This window comes from Rattus rattus, chromosome 8 (genome assembly GCF_011064425.1).
Source record: "Rattus rattus isolate New Zealand chromosome 8, Rrattus_CSIRO_v1, whole genome shotgun sequence".
Classification (NCBI taxonomy): domain Eukaryota; kingdom Metazoa; phylum Chordata; class Mammalia; order Rodentia; family Muridae; genus Rattus; species Rattus rattus.
In genome coordinates, this window is record NC_046161.1 from 5997165 (window position 1) to 6020436 (window position 23272).

At 39.4% G+C, this 23272-nt stretch overlaps 1 protein-coding gene and 1 pseudogene across 1 annotated transcript in view; both read right to left on the minus strand.

Annotated features, from left to right (window-relative positions):
- Cntn5 (contactin 5) overlaps positions 1 to 23272 on the minus strand; it is a 1166275-nt gene that overhangs the window by 92021 nt on the left and 1050982 nt on the right. The window contains exon 16 of the mRNA XM_032911019.1: positions 1033 to 1153. Coding sequence (XP_032766910.1) covers positions 1033 to 1153 — 121 coding nt within the window. The remainder of the gene's footprint in view (positions 1 to 1032; positions 1154 to 23272) is intronic.
- Positions 16819 to 19146, minus strand: LOC116907831 (annotated as a pseudogene).

The window sequence follows — 23272 nt, forward strand, 5'->3', positions numbered from 1 at the left end:
AGATATTTTAAAATATGATCTCTTGTTATGGACTATAAAAGTGTTAATTTGTGCATACTGTGTCAGAATTGGAAGCGTGCAACACAATCTCTCCGCAAGCTTGTGGAAGAGGGGAGGAAGGGTACCAGGTGGGGTTCTGACAATTATTCTTTCTTGGGTTAACATGGCTTGTGGCTTTATACAGGTCAGGAATTTTGGAAACTGTCTCTGGATGTACTGCACTTAATAACAGCTATGCGAAAAGAAAGAATGAAAGTTTGGATGGAATGAAGAGTAGGGAAAAAGGAAGAGAAAAGAAGGACAAGGAAAAATACACGGTAGAGCACATATTTCTCGTCTCGAGGAATACCACTCTAACGGCAATGCATGCTGCACACATTCCCTTAATTGAAATAAGACAGGCTTCACAGGCTTGCAGAATTCCTTTTGGTGCCACTGGTGGTTCCTGATTAGAAAACACTTAGTTGTCAGTTTTGCACAGTCTGTGTGTTGACATTTTCAGGCTGCAAGGTGCGGGGAAATCTCTATTCTTTAACAATTGTATACTCTCTTGGATATGCAGCATTCTTGGGTTTTGGCAAAGTTGATGGGGAAACACCATAATGTCTGAGGCTTCTGCTGGCTTTGCATTTGAAAGCTATATCTGTGTGTATGTACAAGCACACACACACACACACACACACACACACACACACACACACACACACACACACACACACACACAGAGCGACCTTGTCTCTGCCACCCAACCACTCAAGTGTCTCAGCAGCTATGTTTTTAAGTTTGGGATTAACTTGGTTTCCTACTTAAGCCACTCATTACTTCAAGTGTTTCCAAATAGCTTTTGCCTGTTTCTAGAGGGAGGATTCCTGCATCATCATCTCAAAGGCAAGAAAAGGTTAAGCAAAAATGACAGAGATTGTGAAAGTGAGCCGCCCAGTTCTGAAGTGCCCCCTCCGTCCATGCATTGCAGGCCCTTCATAGGATAATTTATGGTGATCATGTCTGTAGTCTGGCTATTAGCATACTCACCCCTAACAAGAAGTTCTGCCTCATCTGACACACTGTCTGCTGTGGTCTGTACCCTGCAGCCATATCTCCCAGCATGCATCAGAAGGATGTTCCTGATCATTAAATCTGCAGAGGATGCTTGCTGAAAGAGGGACGAAGCGCCAGTTTAAAATGTTGCAAACCTGCCTAGTTCAAGGTGGTTTAAGGGGGACTTTGCATATTCAAAGGGCCCAATTTTGGCCTCACAGTTTATACAACAGTGCAGAAATCAAACATACCCTGTCTTAAGGAATATACAAAGTTATATTCTTCTACAATCACTCAAAAAAGACTTTTGACATTGAATATTGCATAAAATGATTTAGCAGAACAGTTATGAGATATTTAAATACATACCAGTAACTCACAGCTTTAAAAGTATAGAAAAGTCAGGAAAATTTACTGCTTTGCTATTGAAAGACAGACTTATATTTTGTGACAGGAACACTGTATTGAAAGACATAGCAACTAGTGGGAAATCAGTTATGAGGAGAGAGCTGTTGAGAGGTGATCTCATGAGGATTTGTTGAATATTCCCTTTGCTTTGAAATATATTGTGTCATATTATGAAAAGAAAACTAATGCCTAGCAGTCCTGATTTTTCTCTCTCAGTGTTTGTGGAACAGGTATGATGATGAGCTTTTAAAGCACTCATACATGAGTGTTTCTTTTTTTCAGTGAATTACCTTGTGATCCCCTCTGTTTTAAACATTTTCTTTTCTTTCTCTGCTAGAAAGTTTTTATTCTGGCTGATCTTATAATTGGAACTTCTAAGAATATTGAAATTGTTTCTAATGAGATAATTTGTTGAGACACAGTCTGGTTACATCATGTATAAGAAACTGATTCATGGCAAGAATGCTCTGAGAATGGATAAAAATGTAACAAAATTATTTCCAGAGTGAAATGTCTGTCATCAAATGCCGTACTGATGACTTCCTTAGGATACTTCCTCACTTGAACACCCTAAGGAGCTTCACCATCAATTTGGCTTCTTTTTTTAGGGGGTGATAAATGTGTTCCGTCTTCTCAGCTCACCTAGACAAAATGATCAGTTCTTACAAGTACAAAATGAAAACTTTAAAACACTATGACTTTTGATCTTAGTGGAGAAATAAGAGCAAATTAAACATTAAAAACAGTTGTTCAGATTCCAGTCAAGATCAGTTATGAATGACCAGATATTTGCCCCCAGCAATTTGGGTCTACACTGGCCCCTGTACAACAGGTGTCTGAGGGGCTCATTCACCCAGACAACTTAACTCAGCAGCCGGGAATCACAGAGTACATTCCTGGGTCATGGTGGGGCACCTATCTAATGAAAAAGTAGAGGCAAAGCTGTGGACACAGTAGGCTTGTCTCTTTTATTTACCTAGAAATAACTCTACTTGTAAGGATGGTTGGTATTTTTTCTGCTTTGTTCTGGTAGTTTCTGTTATTTGCTATCTTCTATCTATCTATCTATCTATCTATCTATCTATCTATCTATCTATCTATCATCTATCTATCTATCTATCTTCATTTATCTATCTTCATCTATCTATCTATCTATCATCTATCTATCTTTCTATCTATCTGTCTATCTATCTATAGATATGTATCTATTATTACCTCCCTCTACATCTATATTCAATCTATCTATATCTATATCTATCTATCTATCTATCTATCTATCTATCTATCTATCTATCCTCCATCTATTTATTTATATTAGTTTTGAGACAAGGTTCTCGGTAGTTTGCCCATGCTAGTCTCCAAGTCACAACTCTCGTTTCCCAGCCAGCCAACTGCTGGAATGACATGTGATGGTTACCTCAGCTTTTAGCTAGCAGTTTAAAAACAGGAAAAGGTATGCTTACAGTTCTGAAAATTAAATTTGTAGCAGCATACACCTGTAATTAAGTAATTCACATTTTGTTTTATAGACATTTTCCTCCCAAATAATTTATTTTCTTAAAACTGGGGAAAGTTGTCAACCCTTTTACTTTGTTTTGAATTGAACTGAAGGTGAGTATTGATGGAAAGATGAAGAGAGTATTTAGAGTACAGTTAAACATGCATGTAATTCTGTTCAAGGCAGAGATCATCTCTCCTGTGCTGTCTGTGTGTGGCTCCTAGGATTAGATTCCATCATTATCTACTGCCTCAAAATGTCTGCAGCCTGTTGCACAGACCTGGACACCATGTCTATTTGAGGAGTTGAAATTGGCTCATTTTGGGCTGATCTCTTTCTTTTTGGTTATACCTGCATCATATTTTTAAAATCCTAAACAGGGGAGCTTATAAGCAAAACGAATGGACTGTGAGCAGTAAGCCTAAATTACTCTTTCAGTAGATTTACTGCTCTTTCAAGGGAAGTAATGAGGAGAATTCACATGGGAGCCCATTATCCTTAATCTGAGCCCACAATGTGCCGCTCTTGAGAAACTCACAATTTGAGTAACTTTAATGAAATGGTTACTTACAGTGAGAGCTCTGCTTTCTTCAATTCAGACTTCGTTTCCACATTTCATCTCTCAGGAGGCACTCTCTTTTCTTTGACTCTCACTTTACTTCCTGTTTTCTCTTTCCTTTCTTTAGTTTTTGGCTGCTTTCTTGGGTCTTACAAGCAAATGATGTTACCTGTTGCTTCAAAAGAACTTTCCCAGAATCAGCACTAAACCTGGTGCTCCAACACCATCTGAGCAAACAGGCAAATGTGCACTCTAGCACCATATCGCTGCATGAGGGTGTGGATGAAGCCCCTGTAAGAGGGGCAGCCCCTTCATTGCCTCTGAGATCAGTAATGATTGGCCGGTCACTTTTCTGGGTTGCACAATCTCATCAAAGCAGTTGGGACTTCTATTTACAACTTTGAAATAAAATAGGAAAATGATGGCTATCTTTACACACAGGTCCAGTCTTTTAAATTAACTAACTAACTAACTAACTAACTAACTAACTAACTAACTAACTAACTAACTAAACTAACTAAGTTACAAATTAATGTGAGAAAGCAACTCCCTATTAGCCCTAGCTGATCTCAGACTCATTAAATAGCTCAGACTGGCTTCAAACCCAGTCCTGCCTGGGTTCCATCCTCCTTAGATGACAGTCGGGAGCCTCTACTCTGGAATCACCCAGTTGTTTCTAAGACATCACTTTAAGAATCCCAGGCAGCCTGACCCAGGGAAGACTGCTAATGGTTTTCCTATGAAACCGGAACTCACAGGATTTGCACCTAGTGTCTCAGTCTCATGTGCTTCTTGAAGTCCGTTCTTTCCCTTGCCACATTCTGCATCCTGCAGCTGAGTCCTGTGGTCCAGACCAGGCTTGCTGCGCTGTGAACTCGCAGGGATTCTTCCCACACTTTGCCGCCTTTGCTGTGGTGCGGATGCTCGTTTGTTTTTCCCACTGAACAGTTCAAATTCAGTCTTTGCTAGGCCTCCCGCAGTTTCCCTTAGTTCATGCCTCTGAACTCAACACTTGCTCTCTCTAAAAGTTTCCCTCACTGTCCACTGTGGGCTTCCCGAGAGGTGAGCAAGGACAGTGGCACAGAACGTTCACAAAACCTGTAAGCGCCTTAAAGAACAGATACGCCTAGGGCTTGCTTCCTTCCTTTTTTGGGGCTGACAATACCTCTCCTTATTTTTTCCTGAAGGAATTAGGAAAGAACATAGAAGAAAAGCCCAGAAAGAGGGAGGTGGGATGAAATAGGTGAAGCAGATACTGGTTGATGTGGGAGCGATGATGTATGAGATCAGGCTGTTCTTCCCACTTACCAGACAAGAGCTGAAAAGGCTCAGTGCTTCGAGGCCTTTCTTAGAGCTTACTGTCAAAACGCCAGCAAAGTTCACTTCTTTGTCTAGAGCTTGGTTAGAGTTTGACAAACACTACTGTCAAAGGTAGCCTCACTTTCCTTTCAGCCCAGTCTTTCTCAATATTCATTCCCTCACCATCTGGTACCAGTGTTTTCAAGTGCTTTAGAAGGTTTTCTTTTTTTCAAATAAGGTATTAACTTTATTTTAGATACAGATATATTCCCTCTCTCTCTCTCTCTCTCTCTCTCTCTCGATTATCTCTGATGCATGAAATATTAGAAATTATTAATGTCATGAAAAATTAACTATGTGTTTATGTCTGTCTGTATTTCTCTGTGGGTCCCTATCCCTGTTTCTGCCTCTGTCCCCTCTCCCTCCCCACTTGTGTGTGTGTGTGTGTGTGTGTGTGTGAGAGAGAGAGAGAGAGAGAGAGAGAGAGAGAGAGAGAGAGAGAGAGGACTGTGGAACTATCAACTGAAGCACTGTACATACATGAAATGATGGAAAGAATAAAGTGCTAAGAACATTTTAAGAGTAGGTTACAGCAGGAATCTGTACACGCAGTAACATAGCAACGACTCAGAAGAGGTTTGGAAGGAAGTCATTAAACACTTTCTTTAGTCCAGGTTTTAAACAGCTACCGGTCTCAGTGACAGGCTCAACGACTGTTGTAGATAGCAGTTTCTCCTTTTGGTTTAAGGTGTATTTCACTTTCTTGAGGGTTTATATAGTTTGGCAAGTTAAACCCCAACCCCCAATACCTATAAAACATTGCTCTTTGTAAAGTAAATGAGATGATATAAATTTTATAAGATATAATTTAATAAAACTCTTACCTAATGCAAATTCTGGGAACTATCTCTTATGCATGAATTATTAAATAATATTAATGTCACGAAGAATTAAGTCTTAGACATTAACATGTTTTCCTAGTAGTAGTGTTTCATTTCCCTGGGTAATAATTTGTTTAAAGTATGCTATAATCATATAGAGATTATACATATATTATCTTTATAATAATTTTCCCTTAAATCCCTATAGAATAAGGTCTAGATTAATATTGATATAGGTCTTCATATTATTTAAAAATAATTTATACTGATTCATTTTTATTTTATTCTGATAATAAATTATAGTGATTAAAATTAATTAAGCATTAATTAATGCTTAAATGACCACATACATTCTCTGAAGTGGAAATACTAATTACTAGTAATGAGGAAAGTAGGCAAAGTGCTCTTTAAAAACATTTCTGTCTATCAGGGTAAAATATTAAATTACAATAACAGCACATTCAAGATTCAAACTTGTTCTTGGTGCTTTACTTCCAACACAGTAATTTCATGAAGACTAAGAGAAACAGACTCACATGGTGAGGTAGATTAAAGAAGAAAACCAAGTTGTGAATCACTGGTTGAGTTTAAGATGACAGCATTATCTTATGTAGGTACCAAATCAGGAGTAGGTGGTATCTGTTTATCAGCTTGGTAAATGAAAACTAGAATTTCTAAATACATTCAAGGCAGGCAAACAATAGATAAAACACAATTCAATTTTTTGGGCAATTAATTTTAAGATAAAGAAAAATCACATTAGTACTTAGATGGCAAGCATCTTTACAAAGAGAACTGAGTGACTGACAAAATGGCACCTGCATTTCTTCTGTCCTGCATCTCAAGTGCAAATGCAGACCCACACGTCGAGGTACTCAACTAGCAAGTGCAACTAGCAAGAGAGTTATGCTCTCTCTGTAAAGGCATCTTCTGTTCCTGTAGTGAGCTACGTAAGTACCACTATCTAGATAGGAGAAGGTCCAGCAAAGGACTTCTGATACCTTGTGCTTGTAAATCAACTCTTCTGGAATATTCCTGATCACGTGTTTTCCTAGACTTATTCTCTGCTCCCTCTGTCTGTTGACAGAATGTCAACCTCACATGATTTCTAGGGGTATTTATCTCATTCTCCTTTTATTGTTTATATAGAATGCTATTAACAAATCCTCATGTGTTCATTTTTGCTATGTTAAACTTGGGGTATGGCGATATAGACTGCACTGAACAAATGTCCATTCTAATATACCTTCAAGAGAAGTCATTCAGGAAAGAAACATGGATGAGGTTTCTCATATGCACATGTGAGCTTTGAAGAGCTGTGGAAGGAGGAAGATCAGTTTCTTCTACTGTTAACACTCAGCCTTTGTCAAGAGAAGGAAAGTTTCTTTCTGCGTATTTCATAAAGTTTAACTATAATTATTTGAATACTGACTCATAATGTTTTATAGTTTGTTTGGTGTGTGTGTGTGTGTGTGTGTGTGTGTGTGTGTGTGTGTGTGTTGTTTTCTGCAGGCAAGGTCACACTGAGTGGTCTACTCTGGCTTCAGACTTTCAAACTTCCTGCTTTAGTGTCCAGAGTGTTGAGATTACCAACATGCACCACCATGTCCAGCATTTTAAACAGATTGCATCTTGTTGGTTAACCCCTTTCATTTTGAGTGTCTACCTCTTGGACATGCAACTTTAGTCTGGTCCCTTGAACTGACTTCGGTTACTTTTTCAATCAGCTTCAGTCACTACCTTTTAAGATGTTCTGATTCTAATGTTGTATTCAAATTAGACTCAGTTGATTCCCTCTCTCGATCCAATAGAAGTGGATTCTCTGATTCTTCTCTCAAGCATTTTCTCCAATGGCCTGCTAGCATCTCCAAATGTGTCATGTTAACATTTGTTCAAATTTTAGTTCTTTCATAATGGCTCCTCTGACATACATGAATAGCTGTGTGCTTTTATGAGCCTGTTACAGCATATGATCTTTCATTGCATGATCTTTCAAGGCATGATCTTTCCTTGAAAAACTAGAATATTTCAAAATGCAACACAAGAGCAGTGAATTTTACATTAGACTTTTACTGTCCTGAGACCCAGTGAAACTGCAAGAGTCAACATGTATGGGAACTGGTTGTCCTGATCAACCCAACCCACCATGATCACTGTGATATAACCTGTAGCCTCCAGCAACATTAATGCCCGTTCAAGGACATTGTGGTATTTGAGATAAGGATTGAGGTGTTGAAATGTCTCTCTTTGTAAATAGCAAACAAGTATTCTAAGTACCCACAATTTTGTGCTTCATTTGAAATCTTTTTCTAATGTACACTGACATGAACAGACAGACAGACCATATCCAGACTTCATGCTAAGGTAATGTATGAAAACAGTTTACCTTTTGTTCCGAATGTCTGGCATGTGCTAGTCTAATATGGGTGTATTTTTGTGTTCTTTTCTATTTTTCCAAATATTCTTTGTAACATTTTGTTGTTCCTGCAGTGTAAACCACATACTGACATACCTTTGTCAGCTTTATCTTACATAAGGTTTGTTGGTGACAGAGAAAGGCCATCCTATGCTTACAAAAACAGAGGTGGGGACTTCTTAAACCTCCCATTTGGAAGCTAGAAGAGTTACAGAGGGAGTCTCTTTCTGACTTAGAACCTAGAAATCTTTAAAATGCAGTGGAAGACAGGTTTTCTTTAAGTGAATTCTTGGCAGGAGTGCCTTAAACGCTCGTTGTTAAAATTAGAACTTCCTCACAATGGTTTGCCTGATGATGAATTAAACTTATTGAGCATTTCTTCAGACACAATCCTAACACCTGCCCCATAGGTTGGCTCAATGAGGCAGTGCTGACAAGTAACAAGAAGTTAGCAGTCGTGACAGGCAATAAACATTTTTGATTCGACTGAATTCTCCCTTTGTACAGTAATGGCATAATCATCCTATCTTTCCAAGGTCTATGCTTCATAAGTTATATGTGTGAAGTTACTTAAAGATGATAGTCAGATAAAGACTGATTCATTCATGAATGAGCTTGTGATTTGCAAGCAGCTAGTGATTGCCTGCCTCCAGGATAGTCACAGCTTCTCCTTTTCCTTTGTGACTGCTTATCCTGTGTGTAGAGGGGGGAACTATGCATTCATTTTGCCAGGTAGTTCTCAGCATGCCTTCTTGTCTAGGCAGGGAGGAATGCCATTTTGGCACCCCAGATATTTCTCCTCTCTCCTTTTGTCTCTGAACACATAGGTGAGCTGTGATCTAGCTACAGGCTCTCCATGCCACAATGCTTCAGTAAGAAAAGATGGCATAAGAGATAAGGCGCTGGTCACCCAAGATGTGCATATAGTACTAGATAGAAGACAGCACACACCTTGAAGAACTTAAATGCACTATGAACAGCAACCCACTATTCTGTGGTGAGTTAAAACAAAATAGTACACAAGCCACAGGGAAGAGTGATTTTAGTCTCACTAAAGAAATAAAACTAACCCCTAAGTAATAATTTCTTACAGAAGAGAGTACATTGGAGGCCATGGTTCTGGAGACCTTGCTAAGTCAGTGTACATGAAGAAGAGCTCTGGTTACCGACTCTTGGGCTGTCATTTTGAAGCCTAGTGGTTCCTCCTAGAGAATAACACCTTGCTCTGATTAAACCTATAAGTAGTTTATTAAACTAGTTAAAGCAAGATTTGGGAAGTATATCACAATACATGGACATTTCAAATAATAGTGACCATGAAACTGTTTGTAGAAAGCAGCTCTCTTAGCAAATTAGGGTCGCTCTTTAAGCTGACAGGGATTGGATCAACCACATCTAGACATAGAATGTGCCATCTCCCTTTGAAACACCAGGCTACCATTCTAACATCATACAAACCACCCACTTCATTTCCCTGTGTACTTACTGCCTTCTCTTGTGACTGAGGGATGGAATTAAAAAAATCCTTTACTTGTGACCTGCAGTTGACATGCTCACATATAGCCATATGAAATATATTGTACAAAATTTTCAGATTTGAATCATTGAGCTAATTGTATGTTTCAGAATGATCTATATTTGACTGACATTTCTGTGTTTCTTCTCTCAATGCATATTTTCATAAGTCTAATCTATCAAGATGAATACTATGAGCTTATGATGCCATAATATACTGTATTCCAAGATGGAATATTAAATGGCATTTACTCTGTGCTCTTTATATTGTCCAATGGTGTCTACCTAAGAATCCCTCTCTGGATGTGTGTGTGAGTACATAGGCCCCTGTCCACAGGGTCTCCACTTAAATTAAACCAGAGCCTAAAGAGGCAGGTTAGAGCAGTCCTGTCTTATTCACTAGGCCCAGTATTGATCTGGTATTGTGTTCAGGACTCAGCAATGTGTAACACGTTCTTGCATTTGTTTTATTTCTTATTTATTCATACTTTTTGGTGCTAGAGCTTGAACATGGGTATGTCTGATAGTAGTTGGAGTGGTATGTATGTGCCCATATTCCTGTGTGCTTAATTCCAACCCCTGTTCTACCGACATGTGTAGAAGACTTTAAGAATTAGCCTGTAAAGAATCCAGCTTGCCTCTTTTCCGTTTGAGATTTATAGACATAAACAATCCTTTTATGACTTTTCTCATCAGAATCATAGGAAAGGGAAGCTAAGCTTTATCCTATAGAATGAAAGGACACATGTCTGCTTTCAGTTTGCTCCTTCTTTCGTGGGTTAATGATCAATCATCAAATGATCTTGGCCACTCTTCCCTCCAGAAAAGTATATCTGGCTTCCATAGTTCATGACTTCTGTAGAGACTTTTGCCAATTACTAGAATTCAGTTTCAGTGAGTTAAAGTCAGTATCCCCAGTTCTCATTTCTGCCTTGCTCAGAATTACTCCTGTTACCACCCGTTACCCTTTATAATAAGTAGATAAAACATCGCAGTGTAGAATTTTCAGTATGCATCTCCTAGGTGGTGGTGGAGAGAACTGTGTTATAATTGTATGATTGTTGAATGTAGTATTCTGTTCATTCAGACTGTTTCTCACTGCATGAGCTACTCTGATTCCTGGACTCATGATTATTGTTCATTTTCATGTATTTTGCTACTTATTTTGTTCAGAGGTAGAAACTCATTTTTACCTTTGACTCTTGACTCTAGATTGCTCATTCACATTTTTGACCAACAGAGTGGGGTAGAATTGGTTTACTGAAATTCAGATGGTTTCATAAGAGTCCTCAGCCTTTGGATTTGTAAGAATGCAAAAAGATAGTTGTATCATGATGTCAGCTGCATAGGGGGTATCAAAGGAAAAGGGAGAGACATCCAGAAATTGGCAGTTGTTGCAACAATTTGAATTAAACTTGGAGGTTCGTGGGGGAAAGAAATCCCTTGCAATTCTGGTGGAAGCAGTTGACTGTCACAGCTAAGGATGCTGGCACACGGTGTTGGAGGAGCCTCATGTGCTGCTAGCAACGGAGTCCTACCGTAACTGTGGCCTTAACATGCTGAACTTAGAAAGGTAGGAAGGACGACTCAGAAGTTGGATAAGGATGAAGGGTCAGTGAAGAGATTGTCAGAGAAGGTCACTATTTTAGTGTTGACAATTTTGTGATCAATGTCACCTGAAATAACAGTGACTATGCTTCACTTGTGTAGATGGACGGAATCTGCTTAAATGGTATGTCAGCGGAAGAAGAGTGCTAAGGTAGATGCTTTAGTTCATCTGTGCTTGTAGAGAAATGAGCCAAAGGGGGACTGCTCGTTTCTTGAGTACAATACTGCAAAACTACAAAGAAGCTGAGCCTAGCCATTGAAAAAAACCAAATTCCAACTCTAGTCTCTCCAACACACAGAAAATGAAGAAAAAAGAAAACACATTATCAAATATAATCCCAGAACTTTCCCAAGTTACCGCAGTCAAGAGACAGAGATGTCAAGTGTATGGCCAAACATTTCTGTCCAACTCAGAATTTCAAGGTAATGGAGGATGGGAAATAGGTGAGAAGAATGTAATTGGAGTAGAGAGTTGGGGTCTGGCAGAAACCTTTGCCGTAGTGCTGTAGAAGATGCAGAGGGCTCACTTGGAATTGTGGATAATATCACCTGAAGGGATTCCTAACTATAATTTGGTCTTGTATTAAAAATATCTGTATTTTCTTTTTGTGAGCAGTGTAGTACTTATTGTATCTAATGACTATTAGTTTCTGTCACAACAAAGCCTCTTCATATGTCTGTCATATGCATAAAAGAATGTAGTAAGAAACAAAGTATAGTGTATTGGCAAATATTTAAAAAACTGAACAAGGGAAGTGGAGATATTTTTACACTCAGTATCTCTAAGGGAATGTGTGACTGACAGCAGCCTGTCTTCAGAGTCTACTCGAGTTAACTGTCTGGCCTTTTCGAGTTGTTTTCCAAAATCATGCTTCACGAGACATTCACATCTTTTAAAAGAAGCGTTGCTAATTATTTTAATGAGCATAGGGCTTAAAAATTAGTATCATATCAATTCTATACTCCAACATTAAATACTGACAGTACTTTGGTTAATCTCACTTAGAAACCAACTCACACACAGAGACAAGAGTTAAACACATCTCATTACAAAGGAAGGAAATTTGGGTTCCTGAACGTGGCCCTGTTTTCCACAATCAGGATGAGTCTCATCAACCTCATACTCAGCAGAGAGGCGACTGGAGCACATCCATGTCAGACAAGACTGCTCTAACTCCTGTGTGCACCGTGGGCTGGCACAGCTACCACCCAATGAAGACTGAGGCAGAAGGTATTGGTGAAAAGAAAGGCGAAGTGAGAGGAACGTGTCAATCACCTCAACTGTAAGAAACCCTGGGTCAGACTTGATTCTGGAGACACATGGGCAGGTGGTGTACGGTATGTGAACTGTGGAGATACCATTTGTAAGAGCTGTATGTGAACTGTGGAGATGACATTTGTAAGAGCTGTATGTGAACTGTGGAGATGACATTTGTAAGAGCTGTATGTGAACTGTGGAGATGACATTTGTCATTTTTGGCTGTCTTCCATATTTTGGGGGTTTTATACAAAGTGTCTTTGCCCTTTGTAGTGCCCTGAAGGTTTTTTTGTCCATTTCTTTCTACTTTCTTAGCTCTCGGGTTTTACACTTAATAGTCTTCAATCCACTTGATTTATTTTTCGTTTTGGAATTTGCGTGTGTGTGTGTGTGTGTGTGTGTGTGTGTGTGTGTGTGTGTGTGTGTATGGTGAGGGACTTCTCTACTTCGGCTGTTTTACATGTGGACATACAAATTTCCCATTACAGTCTCTTAGAAAATGCTTGTGTTTAGCATTTTTATCTCGAAAACAGAAAACTAAGCCAACCCCAAACCCCAAACAACCGCAACATCACGCTTTGTGGACTGTAGACTCTGTTCCCGGGATGTTTCCATTCCTGTTACTTAGCTATTCAGCTAGGGCCTTTCTATGTAGCCCAGGCTGGCACCCAGCCTGCTGCCCCAGCCTGCTGCCCCAGCTTGTCCTCCATTGCGGGAATTAGAGTTCCATGCTGCATCCAGCATCAGGCCATTCTGATGGCTATAGCTTTCAGTACATTTTGAAATTAGGTGGGGTCACACTTCTACTTCAGTTCTTCTGGACTTTGTTTATCTTGCTTTTGTGGCTTTGGCTATTCACCTTTGGCTATTGTCTGGTGGATCAATACAACCTTTTGGCTGGATATTCCAGTTGTGTGAAGAGATTCAACGATACTCTAACAAAAATCACATTCATTCTGTAGAACACTTGGGCATCTTGGCTATATTGATTTTTCTAATCTCTAAACTCAAGATATATTTTCATTCTTTTTCAGAATGGTTTCTCTCCCACTTCTTTCTTCAATGTTTTGTAATTTTCACTTAGAGATCTCTCACCTCTTTTGTTAAGCTTATGTATATCTAACTGTTTGTATAGTTATTGTTTCCTTGACTTCTACTTCTGACAATTCACCTTTGGAGAACAGCAGTGTAACTTGTTTACTGTTTTCCATTTGTGAGAATCTTCATCAATGAATGGTGACAGTTTGTCTTCATTCTGATTTTCAGACCACTTATACTGACTCTGCTGTTACAGTCAGGACTAGCAGTGTAATGTTAAATATAAGTAGTGAAAAACAACATCCCAACCCCTCTGTGTGTGTGTGTGTGTGTGTGCTCGCGTGCGCGCACGCCAAGGGTTTTATATATGCTAAGCATACATGTTACTGAGCTACAACCTTAATCCTATTAAGTGTTACACAAACACACACACACACACACACACACACATGCACGCACTCCTCTATGCATTATCTGTATAAAACAAAGGGATGTTGAATTTTATCAAATACATTTTATATGTATTTATAGGATCATATGAACCTGTCTTGTTGGTTGATTTGCATATGCAGACGTGTTCTTTCTTCTCTGGGATGCATCCCTCTTCTTCACATTCGTCACAGTCATCCTTCTAACATACTGTCAGAATTAGCTTGCAGATATTTTGTGGCATATGTATGTATGTGTGTATACACACACACACACACATATATATGTATACATATACATATGTGATGGTATTCAGCAGTATGAAGTGTATTTGCATATACATGCATGTGTGTGGAGTCCTAGGTTGATGATATCAGGTGTCTTCCTCAGTCATTCTCGACCTTATAAATTGAGACATCATTTCTCCCAGACCCCACACTTCCATGGACGATACCCAGTCTTTGTCTCCAGAGCACTTGGATTACATGGGTTCTGTAGATCCATACTCATTTCCTCAGGCTTAGATGGCAAGTGCTTTCCCTCTTCAACCATCTCCCCAGCAAGCATTTGCTAGCGTTTTGCTGAGAATTCTATTATATTTAAAAGCACCAGGAGTTTTTGGCTATGGTTTTCTTCCTTGGGTCTTTGATTCTGTCTGTCTATGTAGTCAGGTTGTTTGTATGGATCTCTAGGGACCCTTTATGTTCCTGTTGTGTTAGCTGGAACGTCAACTTTTTCATCTCTAATTTTATTTATTGCCTCTTATCTCCTCAGTCTAGAATAGGTGTCCATTATAGTTCTATCAACAAACTATCTTCAGCTTGCTGGTCTTTGTATCTTTTGTTCTTATTTCATTTCTATTGCACATTTACTATTTCTTTTTCCTATTAAACATGTGTTCATGTTTCTCTGGTTTCTTGGTATTAGTTTGTCTAAAATATGGTATGTATTGTTATAAAATTTTCTTAATAATATGAAAGTATATGAGAATGGAACTTTATATTAATAGTTTTCAAATGTTTTAGTTTGTGTTTGTCTTACACATTTTAAATTTTCCTTTGTAAAATTTTCTGTGTAACCAATTGGTGGCTCAAAAGTAACCCAATTTCCATATTGGCATACCATCCAAGTATTATTGATTACTGATTTGTACTCAGGAACAACACTTGGTATGGTTTCAGCTTTTAAATTTTCTGAGTGTCCTTTTGTTTTGTGATGTGTCATATGGGGCAACTCACAAATGTTTCACATGGCAATGTTCATTGGGTAGCAGTATGATAGGATGTTCCGTGAAGGTCTGCCAGGTCCATTGTGTACCCAATTCATGTTTATTCTAAGTCCACTGGGGTTATTCATCCATTGGTGAGAATGGAGTGTGAAAGTCTCCAACTGTTATCACACTGGAGTCTGTGCCCTCCTTTATGTTAACTGATATTTGCTTTCTATATATGGTGCTTTGATACTAAATGCCTAGAAACTTATGCTTGCCATTGAGTCTTCCTGAGACAGCCCCTTTATCTTTGTACAACAACCTCCCTTTTCCATTTGCTGTTCCTGAATCAGAATTCCCTTTATGACATTAATAGAGCTGTGCCTACTGTCTTTGAAATCTGTTTCCTTGTGTGTCTTACCTTTTCTCTCCAGTTTCATGCCTGGCATGCCCTAGACGTATAGTAAATGTCTTATAAGAAACATATAATTGAATATTCATTATTATTATTCATTTCATTCTTTTTTCTTAATGATTTATTATGTTAGATTCATTTAACAGTGTAGTAAAATATTTAAAAATTATCTGCTACTGATGTTATCACAATTTACTACAAGCAACATTTCCCACTACCTAATTATGCCTAGTTAACATCTAATATTTATACCTTATTTTGGATAAGTAACAAAAACCATCCACATTTGTTCACACTTTGCTCATTGTGGAAGTTACATGGAATAAATTTTCAAAACAGAAATACTTTTAAGTTTAAATTACTCTTTAAATTTTAGACTTGTCAGCGTGACTTCTGCTTTTAAAGAAAAACCTCAGTGTATAATTTAGTAGTCACAGGCTTAATAACCTTTATACTCAAATATTTAAAACACTTTTAAGAAACATGTTGAAAGATATGTGTGAAAGATTTCAAAATTTTAATGTTAACATTACTCTGTTCTCTCAATATATACAAATACATACAAATTAGATACAATACAATTAATTATATATCTTCAATAATACAAAACACCTATTCAGCTGTATTGATCAGTGGATAAAGTAATAAATCTCTGTACTGTTCAAGGCACCAAAAGAGAAAAAATGTTTTAAAAATAAAAATTTAAAGAATAGTTTCAAAAGTAAAATTCAAATATTACATAATATAATTCAACTGCAAATATGACTATATACTGTAAAAGAATTTTTAAAAAGTTTTTTACAATCTACAACAAATCTCAGGTTCTCATTCTGAAAAAGAATTTATTGTAAGTCTGCATTTATATATAAGCGTTTACATTTAGTTTGATGGGAATACAAACTTCACAAGTTAACTGAGGCTTTGTCTTAGAAGTTGAATTTTAATTTTAAATGTATTTTTTCCATCTTCAAGATCCAGGCAAAGGTCCTCTCCTTCTGCTTTTTCTCCATACATCCGCAGAACAGTGTTGTATCTTGGATCCAAATCTCGCAGTTGAACTAGAAGCTTGGGTATCTCTTTCCCTTTCTCCTCAAATTCATCATTCTGATTTGTTAATTTAACTCGCTCTTCAGACATTAAAGATCTAGTGATTCCAGGTTACTAATTTCTAGCTGTAAATGAATAATTTCTCCTTCCCGGAGCTTTAGCTGAGACTGGGGATTTTCAATAATGTTCGATCTGGTCCCCATCCTTACAGCTTCCTAAACAATGCTTCCGCTGGCTGATGTAGACCATGGTGCAAATGAATGGTGGTGAGACTCATTCTAGACCAGAACAGTGTTTGCAGCCATATCTATTCCACTTCTAGAGCTGGAGTGTGGTGTGGTGGGAAGTACTAGAAACAGAAAACGGCTTGTAGTCCTTTTCCTTTAGTGCTTCTTGAGTGAAAATGGTCTCCCACGAGGACGTGTGGGATCCTAGAGTTGCTTGTAAATTTCTGTCTGTAGAAGCAATGGTCTTGTTGATGAAACACTTTGACTCAGCTCTTGGTTTCGATTCTCCGCTTCTCGGAGTCTCTGCTGCTGACAGGCTTCTTCCTGGGCCTTCTCCAGTGCCCCAGAATCTCACACATCACAGCAGCTTCCTATACCTCACGTTCCTTAGCGGCATTGGCTTTGTGAAGAACGGTAAGTTCTCTGTGCACACTGTCTAGGGCAGCCGGAGTACTTCGGCTCTTTTATTCAAGTTCATCCATGTCTACCTGAAGTCAGCCAAGATCTTTCTCCTGGGATTCTAGCGCAGAATGTAATTTTTAAACATTTTCTCTATGCTGTTTCTCGACCTCCTCTTTGCCATCAAGGACCTGTTTTAAATGGCGTAACTCCTCTCCCAGCTCTTAGCTTTCTCTTCAGCTCTGCAATAACATTTTCATGATCTTTATCTTTAGCTCTTAATTTCTTCACGATAGTAGAATTATTCAGCTTCCGCTTGAAAGTTTTCTCCTTCTTCCATTTAACCTTGAATCTGTTCATCTTTTTTCTTCAAAAGGTCTGCAGTCTGACTACTATTTAACCATAGTGCCAAGTTCTTCCTTTATGGTTCCATTCCCTTCTTAGCAGCATCCCTCTCTTTGCAGGCAGCTGAGCTTTTCTGCTTCTGCAATCCTCTGGATAAATTCATCTTTCAGGGAAGAAATGCTACTACTTTCTTCTTCTACTCTGAGCATTTCATCCTTCGGGCTATCATAAACTTCCTCTAGAAATGCCTTTTCTTTACTAAGGGACAATAATCGAGTTTCCCTCTTTTCTAGCTTGTCATTCAGAAATTCAACAAACTGTCTTGCAAACATCTTTCTCCCACAGAGCTAGCTTTCAGCTGGCTCTCAGCGGCTGTTCCAGAGGCAGTGACCGACATTTACTGATGTAGGAGAAGCCAGTGTATCCGGCTGTTCATAGTTAACTAATTCTGCTTCCTCAGAAGGTGCAATTAATGTCTCATTTCCTTCCTCTTCTTCAGCGTTCTCCTCAGTGGATTCTACTGCTTCAGTCTTTGGGGCTGAAGGACTCACTACTATAGGTACTAAAGCATAGCCTCTGTCCCACAGTTCATTCACTTACACTCGGTTATCTACAGACTGCACGATAACCAAGTCTATTCTTTCAAAAGCATGCGATGAGCAGCTACTCTCACTGAGCTCTTGGAAGTCATCTAAGCGGCTATACTTAGGGCAAGCAGATGCAGAGAGAAGCTGAAATGTCTGCATGAGGTGAAGACGACTTTGTACCCGAAGTCTCTTGCCTTGAACTAGCTGAGCTCTCACTTATTACACATTCGTGATCTAAGACTTCAGTGTCACTGGTGGTGGAAGTGCCCAACGAGAAGGAGCTAACAGGAGGAGAAGGTGTGTTGCTCGGCCTTCCTGTTTTTGCTTTTTAGGGTCCAAAGTCATATCCTTAGTTTCTGTTGTAAGAGACTGAGTGGATGTGGGAGATACATGTTCTGCTGTGTTTACATTAACTACTTTTCAGACGCCTTCAATCTCACTGTGGGCACCTTCGCCTCAGACTCTTCCCTAGCAGTTTCTTCACGCTTGCCTTCAGGGACAGGTGAGAGGGTCCACGGCTGGAGTCTCTCCTAAAACACACACAGAGTCTCTGGCTTCAGACTGAGCTGTCTCAAGTGTTCTGGACTGGCCAGGAGACGGTGATTCTCGTAAACTGCTTTTCACTTCTTCTTCTGCAAGTTTTGATACCCCGGACTCTTCTGAGTGGTCTGTACATCCGACAGAAAAAGCAAGGCACTGAGGACATTTTCAGATTCAGCTACTACAGGCCTTCAAACTGGCTTTGTAATTGCTTGAGAGGCTGTTGGTGGACTCTGAGGTTCAGTGCTTGAGTTCAATTGCCAGGTTGAGGTATCCCATCCTCCACTCAGAGGGGCACTTATTCCTGGGATTGGCCCAGGCGCTCGGCTCCTCCTCCTGTATGTCCAGGACCCTGTTGATGGACTTCTGGGCGTGGGACAGGGCCTGCGTGGCAAAGCTGGACAACTGTGAGGCATTAAACCAGCTCATGTATGCCGGCTGGCTCTGCCCCACATGTGCTGCCCTATTTATTTCATTCTTTTACTCCATATATTCTAATTGGAGAACTCAATCAATCGATCACTGATGGCAAGGCTGTCATTACAGCCACTCTAAAGCTTGCTTTCTGATTCTACTTTAGGATCTTTCTCATTCTCTGACAGTGATCTTCTATTGTTAACTGTTTTACTCTAGTAGTGCATACTAATCCCTTGTTGATGATTTTGGTTTATCACAGAATTTTGTTTTATGGATACATGAGGCTTAAAAAAACGTTCTTTTGATTGTAACAATCTGTTTTGTAAAGATGGCAACTTAACAGGATTTAGCGATAATATATTAATAAAATCCTACTTCTACAGGTTGTTGCGTTTGCGATGGCCCAGTTGGTCTGTCTTTATTGCCCATCTTGTAACACATCATTACGTCTTTTTTTTTTTTTCTTTTCTTTTTTTCGGAGCTGGGGACCGAACCCAGGGCCTTGCACTCGCTAGACAAGCGCTCTACCACTGAGCTAAGTCCCCAACCCCTCATTACGTCTTTATATAACTTGTTTGTTTAGGTCTCATGCTGATGATATAATTGTTTGCCCACCAATTCTATAAGACTGGAGAACCTGCGTGTCTCTCAGTCACTCATGCTTTCCTTCTTCTGACTCGTCTCTCAGCATGGAGAGCCTCAGCAGCATTTCTGAAAGACAGACCCCTGGAGACATTCCCTTGGGATTTGTGAGGGGATGGTGTAGAACTAGAGTTTCATAAAGGTTGCTCATTGTCAGAGTCTGGATGTGCAGGGCCGGACGTGCCTGAGGGAGAGCCAGAGATAGGACTTGCCAAACCAGCTATCAGCCCTAAGGACATTGATCATCTGTAGCCACCCCCTCCCCTTCCTTCACCCCCCTGAGTGAGATGAGCCACCCTACCTGCCTGCCGAGCTGCTAGAGAGCACGTACTCCTTGCTGATGTAATTTCGCGCCGAAAGTAACTGTGCACCTTTTGAATTGACCAATCATGTGTAACCACGCCGAATGCCCCCTAACCTCCCTATATAAGCCCCCATTTGGAAGCTCGGGGTCAATTCCTCTGTCTCCTGTGTGAGATACGAGTCGACCCGGGATCCCGCTAAGACCTGGGATCTCGTTAATAAAGGTACCTCATGCTTTTACATCAAGAATGGCTACCCGTGGTTCTTGGGGGCACCCCATCCCACGATTGGAGCGAGAGACATGTCCCCCATTTTGGGGTACACTCTTTCAATGGCATTATAATATTTTCTAAGGGATTTAATTAAGAGTGGTATTCTTGGTTGGAAGACCCCTCCCTTGATGCTCTGAAAACCCCATAAGCAGTAGCCCCTGTTGTGTAAAGTTTCTTCTGAGAAATCTGTTGCCAAGTAAACGGGGACACCGTTGTATAAGACTGGCTTCCTTTCTTTCTCTCTTAAGTGGTTTCCAGTTATCAGTATTATTTATCTTTGAGAACTTAATTGTAAAAGGTCTTGTTGTAAACTTGGTTAAGTCTTTTGGTGACCTTTGACTCATATGGAACCAGTACCAGAAGATATCCTCCATCATTAACTCTTTGAATGAACTTTCTACCTCTTTTCTCTCTCAAGGGAAGGTTCTTTACTGAACCCTAACAGCCCACGCGACTGCATGGTTGCTCCTTCCTGTCTGCCTCATGTTGAAAGCTACTCAGTCCTCTTCCTGCTTCTTTTATTTTCTTGGTTTGTTTTTTTCCTGTTTTTCAATGGCTTGTCTTTGACCTTATTATTTTTCTATTTTGATCAATTTTGTTGATGACATATTATTATTTTTTTTATTAACTTGAATATTTCTTATTATATATTTCGAGTGTTATTCCTTTCCGGTTTCGGGCAAACATCCCCCCCCTCCCTTCCTTATGGGTGTTCCCTCCCCACCCTCCCCATTGCCGCCCTCCCCCAACAGTCTAGTTCACTGGGGTTCAGTCTTAGCAGGACCCAGGGCTTCCCCTTCCACTGGTGCTCTTACTAGGATATTCATTGATGACGTATTCTATTCATTTTAAATTTTACTGAGTTTAGTTTTCAGATAAATGATTTCTGTTTAATTTTTAAATTAGAGGTTCCCCTCTAATTTAAATTGGTTAAACTTCTCTACTGAAGAATCAAACATTTTTCCCACATTTTCTTGAGATTTGCTGAGTTTTCTTACAGGAGCTGTTTCTAATTCGCCTGCTGGGCTTCACTCATTCTGTGGATTATGCTGTAAATTTCTAGTATATTTTAACCTTTGGTCGAAGTTAGTTTTCCTGTAAATCTTAGCATTGGAGAACTAGTTATTGTAGTTTACGGAGGCTGGCTTGTTATGGCTGTCTTTCCCAAAATTCTGACCAGGATGAATATTTTCTTTTAAAAATTATTCATTCTTATGTATATGAATGTTTTGCCTGAATGTATATATGTATACGATGTCAGAAGGCACTGGCTTCCAAGGACTGGAGTTGCAAACGGTTGTGAGCTGCCATGTAGGTGTAGAGAGCTGAACTGAGGTTCTCTGAAAGAACAGCTGGCGCTCTTAACCCCTGAGCCAATCTCTCCAGCCCCTGAATAGTTAGTTCCTTTGAAGCAATAATTTTGGTTATTTCAGCCCCTGGTGAAACGCCAGGCCTAGGTTTGCCTTATACCTGCCATTACTCTTTCTACACTAGAGGGCGATATAAGCCCAGGTTTCCTTACACCCATTGACGGTAAGTTGCCCATATTGACCTGGGAAGCAGCCTAGAGATAGACTTTAGTATCTTCCGATGGGTTAGTTTGACCAGTGCAGCATTGAGTCGTATGCTCATGTCTTGAGCCACATGCCTTGCCTAGCACTGACAGAATGCAGTCCTGCATCATTCTGCACTTCCCCAGGATATACTGCTGCTGGGAAAGGCAGTGCCTTGCCACCACATTGGATGACAAGTTGAGTTCTCCCGAGTCTCACCCGCACTGGACTTGTATGGTCACTGGTGCATGTAGGTTCCTGCCATGATTTAAGGTCAAACTCAAGATAGATGTGCTCGGCATAAAGACCTGTACTACCCTACACTGCTGACTTTTCTAATGTTTATATAATGCTTAATTTGGGGTGATACTGATTATATACACTCATGCATATTTGACCTAAAAATTTACTGTGACAGGGATGTAATGTTTGTATTTCAAATTTTAGGAGACTAGTTACAGAAAATAAAGAATGCTTGTCTCTTACCTACAGAAAAGGGCATTTTAACAAAATTCTATAACATTCTGTTGCTTTTAGCAGATATCTTAACTTTAGAGGAGTCATTTATCATTTACTAGGACCTTCATATTCAAATGTTCTGTAGCTAAAGGGGGGAATTCCGATTTTAGATTGTCTCCCCCTAATTTGGAATTCCTTGTGCATTGAACATTTTCTAATTCTAAAAGCACCATGGGGTTCTTAAACATCTTCCATGAATTAAAGATGTTTGCAATATTTAAGAGAGAAAATTGTGACTTGGGGCTCTTGGTGATCACTCCTGAGAAATGATTGGTGTTGGCTAAAATATGTTTTAAAGTAGTTTCATGTTATTTGATGTCATTTATAGTTGTAGTTCGATTCTGGCTTTTGAGCAAAAAGTAGAAAATCACTGTAGTTTAGAACTAGGTTAGGAACATTTAGAATCTTTTGTTTTAAGCTTCATTTTGAAGACGAGACCTTGGCAAATGTCAGGTCTCCTGAATCTATGGATAGGGCCAGGTCAGACCTGCACTGAACACAGTAAACTTTCTCGGTACAGAATTTCCATAAAAGCCATGGAGGCTTCTACTCTTTTCACTATTTTCAGATTTTGGAGAGACTGTCTCAGTCAGTCTGTCTCTATCCTAACTAGTCTGGAGCTTACCATGTGACCCAATCTGGCCTTGAACTTACAGCAAATGTCCAGACTCAACTACTAAGTGCTGAATTATAAGCAAACCACCATAGTTTCAGGGCTTACCTCAGCTACAAGCAATATAATTATTTGAAACTGAAATCTACTTTTTGGACCCAAGGAGATTGTAAATGTGCAATAATAATACATATGTTTACAAAATTTTTTGCTCCTAAATCTCTCGATATAGTAAA